The following is a 9,553-nucleotide window of genomic DNA, read 5'->3' on the forward strand; positions in this document are numbered from 1 at the left end:
ACTAGTGATTTTTTTTTTTTTTTTATTTCCTCAGAGTTGTTGTCTATGCCGGCAGTAAAACGATTTTCTGTGTCGTTTGCAAAGTATCCGACTAATGGTACGTCTGCTTCTTTCAAGTATTTTTCCACTTCACCTTCCTTTGTCTTGCATGTCTTCAAACTTTTGTTTTTGACCTTGGGTTGTTTTTTTCCACATGGCCCTCCAGCATTCCAGGTTTCCTTCATTTTTTCTAATGATTCAATTTTTTTTTTTGGTTTACCCATATGCTTTGGACACTTTTCTTACACTACCTGACATCCTCTTTCTAACCAGGGTTCCCACTGGTCATTGAATTTATTAACATATCAACAAATTAGGAGACAGGGAATGTCAGTGAATGTTTACACATGGCTCATAGTAATGTAACAGGAAATATTGACATGTTTACACTATTTATACCTGGAAAAACTACAACATTGGATATCAGCAGCAAATCGTTTCTAATTTACAGTATTTTATCCCCTTTTACCCAGTATCTGCTCTCTTCTTAGACCCTGTTTATGCTTGGTTTTAAAATGGGTCTTGGGTGATCATCAGATCACAAGTGGCTAAATACAGCGCTAAATACCAGTGTTAACGACCACCAACAGGCATTGTGATCCGATCACTCAAACCACTTTGTGAGGCGGTCTGGGACGGATTCGTCCACGTCTTTTGTAGTGTACGCTTGTCCACTTGTGTTTGGATCACCAAAACACAATTTAAAACCAAGTGTTAACAGGGCTTTAGACTTTTGACTGATGGATGTTTAACAAAATAACCTTCTAATAAACTGTCATCTTCCACTGTCTGTACAGTACGCAATAACAAAGTTTAGCTTACCTTTTGTGCCAGTTAACCGCAGTCAAAATTTCACAAACATTCCTTGCAAAACCTACATGTACTGTTGCCATTAAAGATTTTACAGTGTGATGCATTTTAAGTATAAAAAAGTCCAGATTAAATCAGAGACTCAGAACGGATCTATTACCCAGGATGACACAAGCCTGAAACAATTAGTGAGTTTACATGTATTCACGTATGCGGTATACATTTGGTGCTCTACAGTATGTTGATTTCTTAAATGTCATGCGTGCAACAAGAAACCACGTTTCTCATATAGAAATCCAATTTCATGCTAGATTTCTCCTGGGGAAAACACAAATTTCTTGGCCATGTGCAATAACGTATAACGTTGTCATGCAGCTTTTCAACAGCTGCTGCTACTTGGATATATGATAACATACACTGTTCCAGATAAAATGGAGAATAAACCAAAACAACACAACATACGCTTAACTTTTCTTTCTAATACAGCATGATATGGAAGAAGAAAAAAGGATGATAGTTTGTCTCCCAGATACATTAATGTTGTTTGCATGTTGCATAGTGTTTGTCATTGGTACAATGGCCTTGCCCCTGAATTGTGAACCAAGGGTTGTTGCAAAGACTGTATAAGCAAAGACCAAACATCTGGATTGCCTACTGGTGACTGGCTACAGTATAGGTCATAAATGCCGCCCCCTCCATGTTAGGGAATAAGACATGGACAATACTAAAAGAATCAAAGTACACATCAAATAAGATGTTTTTTTGTCATTTTAGGTAGTCATGCTGATCATGCTGATACTGTTTGTTCAAGTGTTTATTTTTCTGATATGATTTTTGATTTTAATTAGTTGTTTGATGCTATAAAAAAAACTCACTGTGAGCTGTGATTGAGTCGTGATTGGTCAGGAGGGTGTATGGGCGGGACTTTGATACCGTGGCTCCACCTCCCGATTCCTACTGCGCAGACTCTGGCTTCGAAATTACAAGATGTCAGCGGCCGTGTCCAGGGTATTTTGGCTTCACTTTTTTACATCAGGAGGAAGTGGAGACGTGTCACTTCCTTTGTATTTTAAGCCTTTGTAACGCAGGCGTTCTGTTAACATTGAGTCTCCAAGCAGGTATAACCCCGGTCCACCTGAATCACAAAAGATATTATACAGTGGCACAGTAGTTCTCCCTGTGACTATACAGCTGCACAGTAGGTCTCCCTGTGATTAATAAACCAACTTCAAAATCAGTAATACCCATAAATTAAAAAGTGAAACCTGCCAGTCTCTTTTTGGATCTGTAAAAGCAACCGTATTCATCATTATTTTCTAAACGTTTTAAGTTTCCTCCCTCTTCACTGTTTTCATGTTTCAAAAAGCAGAATAACAAAACGCAAATAGCCTTTAAATGGAGATTAGTACTCAGCCATGCGTGGGAACCCTGTTTTAACATCCTGCATACAATTTTGCAAAGCATTTGTAAATTGATCACCATTACCCAGTAATTCAGTTTTTAATTTTATTTTTTCCAGTGTGTGCGTGCGTGTGTGCGTGTGTGTGTGTGTGTGTGTGTGTGTGTGTGTGCACACAATAACTACATAAACCACAGGATGTGAACTGAACTCATCGTTAAAAACGCCACCAGCAGCACATGGATGTTTAACCCTTCCTCTGAACTCGGCTTTATGACTCTCAGTAACGCTAACCTGTGATTTTCCTTTCAACAGGGTTGCCTGTAGTACGCCGGGTTCACACTGGACGCAGAAGCGCCTCAAATACCTGCTTCTTTTCGGCGTCCATGTTAACCAATGTGGCTGTTCACATCGGAGCTCCGTGGCTGATAGTTTAATTTGATCTATTTTCTCCCCGTGCCGCGATCAAATTTGGCAACAAAACACACTGGTAATCTATTATAAACGATGCAAAGGATCAGTGATTTAAATGATCTGATAAATGATTAAAAATATGCATCCCATACAGTCCTTGCTAACCCTTTTCTCCCTGATGTTTTCCTGGAGTATCAATTCCCCTAGTCTATAGTCACGACGTTACCCTTCCGGGCTGGTTCCGTTGCCACCAGATATTCCGCCAGATTTCACTCTTTTTGGCCGGATGTCCGTTACCTTACACTACATCTTTGTGTTTGAATTTTAAACATTGGTCCTTCTTTGCAGCGTTGTGGAAGAAGGTCTGACGAGACCACAGATTCTTAACCCGCCAGATGATGAAATCAAAATCTGCCCATACACTATATTTTTTAACGACTAGCCTTGTATCACTGCTGTTTGTGATAGTTTTTTTCATTGTGTATTTATTACACATTTGTCAATTCAAACAAAGAGAGACCCAGAAGAATGCACACGCATGTTGTTGCGCTTCCAGCTCCAGTGGGAACCTGTCGTTAGTTGGATTACAGGTTGAATACGATTCTATCACAGCTGACTGAACCAGGATCAGCTCTTATTGACAAAGGAAGGGTTAATCATCCACAGGCATCGTTCATCCCCACCTCCTGTGTCTGTTCTGAAATAAACATTGCTAAGTTTTGTTTTGATCCATTGGCACACATATGCTTTTTAATGTTTTCAGTGCACAGATGTGGTTGTCCAGTGTGTTTAAGACTTGAAAAAAAGGCACATATTAAATGTTTATTGAAGAACTTTAATGACAGTGTCTATGGCAACAATTGAATGTCTCCACTTTGCTAACTTTTTTTATTAATTTAACATTTTTATTGACTACATTTCTCGTTGAGACGGAAAGGAAGCATAGACAATAGAAGATATTTCCATTGTTGGGTTTTCTGTCCTTCCACTCAATCTGGAAAAAAGGATTGGTTGGGATTTTTTAGAACGGCTCATATCTCTGCTTTTGGATTAAATCACCATTTAACTGGTCTGACTGGCAAAAATGTTCATCCACACATGTTTTTGGTGGCGAGTTTCTCTTGAGAGTGGACTTATCAACCACAGCAGCAAAGTGTCAACACAAAAGTACCCCGCAAAACGAACACTTCCTGTCAACTAATACTAAGCAAAAACATTCAGTATAACTTCCACACACTATATTAGTAAGTCTTTCACTTACATATATCATCCACTACAGGAACACAAGATGACACATCCACCATAGCAGTGGCTCCACCTCTGGAGTGCACTGCAACAGGTACGATGGGCCCCGGTGATGCAGTTTTGTGTTGGCTCGACGTGTCCAGCTGCGGCTTTGTGTAAACGGTAGAATAAGATGACATCAGTTATCCAAATTGTTTGTTGATGTAGAAACGGGGTGTATCTGCGCATGCTAAAGCTTCTGCGGTGTTTGATTGGAGAGGTGGTCGCAAGACTCATGCAAGAGTTACTTTTGGGCTCCACCGCTTAATTTGAATGTCTTGTGTCACACTTGCTCCTTTGTGGATTCTCATTGATTGGATTAATGCAATTTTTAAAGTAAAGGGGGGATACTGCAGAGGAGCAAGGTGATTGTATTTTCAGTCTCTTGTTCTAGGCTTCGCTGATGTGCAGGGTTTTTTCATTGCAGAAAGTTGCTTGAGATCATATGCTGCTTCTGATCTTCGGCTGTTTGGCGGCCATGATGAGCTGTTGGCTGCCCCTTGCGTTTACAGCACTACCTTCATACACACACACACCTCTCCTCCCTCCTATCTCCTCTCCTCCCTCCTATCTCCTCTCTCTGTTTCCCTCTACAAACTCCTATTTCCCTTCTCATCTATATCATACTTCAGTCTTTCTCTCTCTTCCTTCCACCTTGCTTATATTCTTTAGTTTCATGTCTTTTGTACTGCTCCTCCTCCTCCACTGCTCTGTCCTTCCTCGCTCTCCCTCTTCTTCCTCAGAGCCCCTGGAGGAGCACCGTGTGGCCCAGTTCTTGAGGCATTTCTCCGTCGACCTCAGCCTGGGCCGCAGCCTCTCTCTGGACTGGGCGCTGGCCCACCACCTCCACCAGTGCTCCTACCACCTCCGCCTCTTCCGAAACTGGCTCATCTCCGGTCAAGACCCCCTAGAGTACTTCGACGGTCAGCCCCTGGCCCCCGCCCTCCATATCCCCAGCCTCACGCCCTGTTCAACCACTGCTCACGGTTTAGTTGTGACTGTGCTTGTTCTGTGGTTGACTCTCATGCTTTGCCTCTCGATGTTTCTGCATGCTTGCCTGTTTCTGTGGTTATGCAGATTGCAGGCTGGATTGGTGTGAGCTGTTTGGGTTTCTTTGGGCCTTTTTTTTTTTTTTTTTACTGTCCTTCCCTTCTGCAGTGGTGTCCATAGCTTTTCCCCCTCCTTTTTCTCCGTAAATCCTCAGTTTGTAATTTTATTTATTTATTTTTTTAGGATTCCTAAACCATTATGAAATGAAATTATAGCCACCGTTTTCTGAATTTAGATTTAACAAAATATTAAAAAGCAACTAACAACTGTTAAATAGTCTTCCACTTATCTATCTATACATCAGGATATCAGCCGCGGCGGGGAGTAGCTCAATTTCTGAAAGTCTCATTGATTGCAGTTCACCAGCTACAGGTGTCTTGCCGAAAACTGAACATCCGTCAAGAACTCATTGCTGTCCACCCTACATGCAAATGATGAAATAAGGCACACGTTGACTCTCTAGATGAGACACAACCGAGCCGCGACTGATTGAGTCTTACTGCAACATGTGTTTACAGGTTGGTGCTCTCCAGCGCGTTGTTTTTGTGGCCCATTTATACGGCCGTTCTGCGCGCTGTTACCCCGGATCCTTGCTTCTTTCAACGGCCACGTTGCCTAAAACTACCACGATGTGTGTCTGCTACAAGGAAAAAAGAGGATAACTTGAATCTCTACATAAGCCGCAGCCGAACCACTACTGATTGAACCTGCAACATGTGTTACAGGTTGTTTTATAAAAAATAAAAAATAAATACAAATGCACAGTGCAAGTTGTGCTTTCAAATGTTCAGTTAAAGTAAAAAGCAATTCATTATCAGCACAATGTACTTCAAGGTGGAGATTTTAATATAATGCTGGATAATTTAATGCATCATATTTTAATTGTGGTATTTTGTGAGGAGATTCTAAATCTCCAACATCCTTTTCTGAAGTACAAGTACACAGTAAGTCAGTAGTATAGGCCCATAGTTGCATATTAAGTGCTTCTGTAAGTTATTTTGGAGAACACATGGTTCTGGAAAAAGCTGCAAGCAGCAATACAGGAGGACAAGCAATCGATCCATTCCAAACAGGCACGTTTTGAACGGGCACTGCCAACATGCACTGCACTAGTTTTCTTGATTATAGGTCTGTAAAATGCCAAAATGGGACTTTGAAAAAACTTGAAATGGCCCAAAGATATTGAGGCACTTTACTATCATAGATTCAAAAAAATCTGTAAATATTCCAAAATGAGCAGCTGGAACATTTTTGGTACTTTTGCTTTAAAATGGCAACAATGAGTTGAGTAATTGTTTTAGCTCTAATCAAAAGTTTTATATAGTTTTAAAATAATAAAAGATCATTTTAGTGTCAAAAATAGATAGATTTCCTTTTAAAGAAACCTGTCTAACTTACTTAAATGCTGTGGTATACTTACTATACTATACTGTGGTATACTTTCAAGCATAACTTTTTTTGACGACAAACCATGTTTTTTTTGGTGTGTTTTTTTTTTTTAAAGACTATTTTTTGGGGCTTTTCCTTTTATTTGACAGTGGAAAGACAGGAAAGGTGGGAGAGAGATCGGCTACATGGGCCTACATGGGGGGCACACTCTTACTGGGTGAGCTAGAGGTCGCCCCGACAACAAACTATGTTTAAATAAATCATTAAGTGCAAAATGTAAACAACGTTCAAGACATTGAACTATGAACTGTGCAATATTTAACTCAAATTTCAGACTGTGTTCTGGTCTGCCTTATTTTCTTTTCTCCTCTTGCTCGCTGTTAAAAAAAAACAACAGAAGAACATGTACACTCCCCAAACTCTATTAAAAAGCTCCATAACAATGGCGCATTGATTTGTGAATTTACCAGAAGCATTTCTATCTAATTATCCAAGTCAAGACAAACTGACATTACTATTGCAATCATGCCCACAGTAAAACAGCAACGCACATCATTTTCCCTGTTACGCCAGTTGGTTTCAAATTAAAAAGAATTACACTTGAGATATGTTTGCGGGAAATGTAATTACAGTAGCAACGGACAAGGGGCACAATAATTAGTTTGATAAAATGTCAAACAACAAACAAGCAATAATACAAGCTGAGCAGAGTACCACCAACTGATGTTTCTGTACACTGCAGCGTTTACAGGGCCAACGTATCGTTGAGGGCTTTGTCTTATTCGCCGATTCTTTAATCAGATATTTCCCGATCTAAATCAGGAAGCTTTGCTTATTTTAGACTTTATGTTATGTCAACGACAAGCAACATTAATCACCGATGCACTGAGAAGTATTGATGCCTTTTTTTTTATGAAGTCAGAGTTTTGTAAGAAAACAAAAATGATGGTACAGGTAGCCAAAATAAGATGACAAACCAATACAACGCGAGACATAACTACTTGTATAGGTATATTTATTTCAACATAAACATGGATTTAAAAGATCTATATACCTATGCATTACAAAATAAACAAGTACAGTAATGTCATACACTGAAAAACTAAATCCACAGTCCTTTTTCTCTGACATGAGGGGCGATGAGTAGGTGATTCGTAATTTGGTCATAAACAACCGAGTCTCTTGCCGTTCTTTGAATTTCTCTGACAATTTGGGTGCTGGTCCTTACTGACAGAAGTTCCCGAGTCTCATTGTCTCTTTAAACCTTTTTGTAGGAACCTTTGTGTAAATGGCCCTTCTTCACCCTAGGATATTAGTTTGTTTTTCGACAGCTGCATAATATAAACGTCATCAACACTTGCTTTTTCGGAAAAAAATGACTGTCTGGGCTCAATCAGACATAACACTCTTTCTACTAGGGCAAATATTAAGAATTGTGTAGGGCGCTGCAATGGTGCTACTGTAGTTTTCTTCAAATTCATGTGTCATATTCACAATTTAAATTAGAGTATTCGTTGACAGCTCACAGTATACAGTAGAAGTTGAATATAGACAATAAATGATCAGCACATTCCTCCATAAAACGTATATAAATCAACATGTATCACATAGAGTCATATTGGCAGTGGGTTTTTGACAACATAATGTTTCCAAGTTAAGGCAAGGCTGCTGACACGGCAACATGATCCACGCTGTCTCGCTTCAAGATTAAAGTTTTTTATGCTTACAGCTATGAGCAGAATATCTATCATCACTAGCCTGAACCTCCATATTTCATAAAGACACAGAAAGGTATTATTAATCCACCTTACATTCAACTCTTTGGAGTCAGCTGCTGTGTTTGAATTAGATTTAAATGCCTCCTACCTGACCTTAACCAGCATGTGATTCCTGCTTGTTTTTCTGTACAATTAGCAAAATTTAGCAAACTCCCACCGGTGCAATTGAACACAGAAAAACACATCCTGTGAGGTTCTTGGACGATCAAAGCAAGCTGTGGTTTGACGCTTTGTGATTGTGAACGGCTCTGGTGAAATGCGGCTTGGTTGTGAACTAACAGTGGATGAACTGCCTTGGATAACATGTGTTGGACCTGAGCTGCAGTCTGGACAGCTCTGACCATTGTGTGCTGCTGTCAGAGCTAAAGCTTCTGTGTGGTGGGACTGACTGCAAAAAGGCAGAAGTTAATGTTTTTGAGATCTGCTTGCTTTTTGCAAATACAGCAAGACGTTTTGAGATGTTTAGACTTGTTACCGTTTGATATGGTGTCATGTTGTCTTGGCGTTCAGCATGGTTTTTTTGCAACTTGCCTGCGCGGAGATGAACCGTAGAGGCTGGCAGGAGTTCGCAGTGGGTTAGGGCCCGTTCAGAAACAGGAGCAGGATTCCAGAGCACTGCGTTGAGGGTGTAGTGTAAGGGTGGCATTGGGGCATTGTGGTGTCGGGTATCAGCTGAAGTGGTTCTGCCTGCTCCTCTTCTGACTGCCCGGTTTAACTGAGGTCTGATGTGCCTGCGGGCGTCGTGTCTCTTTTCTGCCACAGGCTTCGAAGGCTGCTCCATGGTGCCCTCCATCTATCCTCTGGAAACGCTGCACAACTCGCTGTCGCTGAAACAGGTCAGCGAGTTCCTCACCGGTGTGTGCGAGAGCGCAGGGGATCCTCACACAAGGACCACCAGAGGTTAGAAACCACCACAAATTCATGTCTTTACTTACTGTGTAGTAGGGCTGGGACAATATGCTTCTGTCCAGATTGGATTCTTTCACAATATGTGGGTGCTGATCTGATTTGTAATTTTCTTTTATTGCGGTTCTAGGAGTATTGTGATTCAATAGTATTCCTTCTTTAACAAAAAAAAAGTTGAATACGTAGTTCCTCCAATAAAAACCGGGGCCTTTATTTACCTTAACTGCAGAAGGTAACTTATTTGAAGCAGAATTTTGTTAGAGGCAGGCCTTTATTTCTAATTCCATTTGTTTGATCAGTATAATTCTTTTAAACAAACCATTTTAAAGTAAAAGCCATAGCGTTCCAGAGGACAGAGACAAACAACCATTTGCAAAAATAGCACTATAAAGAAGGCGCTCTTGTTTTTAAGAGAAAGGCCTAAGGCATTGCAATTCAGTGTACTCTCAAACCTTTGTTGAACAGAGAGCGCCATCTAGTGGGC

The 9,553-nt window shown here is 40.5% G+C and overlaps 1 protein-coding gene across 10 annotated transcripts in view; it reads left to right on the plus strand.

Annotated features, from left to right (window-relative positions):
* Window positions 1–9,553, plus strand: part of ppip5k1a (diphosphoinositol pentakisphosphate kinase 1a) — a 43,026-nt gene that overhangs the window by 26,645 nt on the left and 6,828 nt on the right. For 4 of the 10 annotated variants that reach the window (XM_032512031.1, XM_032512051.1, XM_032512041.1 and 1 more), the window contains one exon: window positions 8,926–9,063. In XM_032512031.1, the coding sequence (XP_032367922.1) occupies window positions 8,926–9,063 (138 nt within the window). Of the gene's footprint in view, window positions 1–34; window positions 98–3,941; window positions 4,002–4,689; window positions 4,870–8,925; window positions 9,064–9,553 lie in introns of all 10 variants that reach the window. The other 6 variants (XR_004331434.1, XM_032511977.1, XM_032511992.1 and 3 more) reach the window with 3 other exon arrangements.

This window comes from Etheostoma spectabile, chromosome 1 (assembly GCF_008692095.1).
Source record: "Etheostoma spectabile isolate EspeVRDwgs_2016 chromosome 1, UIUC_Espe_1.0, whole genome shotgun sequence".
In the NCBI taxonomy this organism is placed as follows: domain Eukaryota; kingdom Metazoa; phylum Chordata; class Actinopteri; order Perciformes; family Percidae; genus Etheostoma; species Etheostoma spectabile.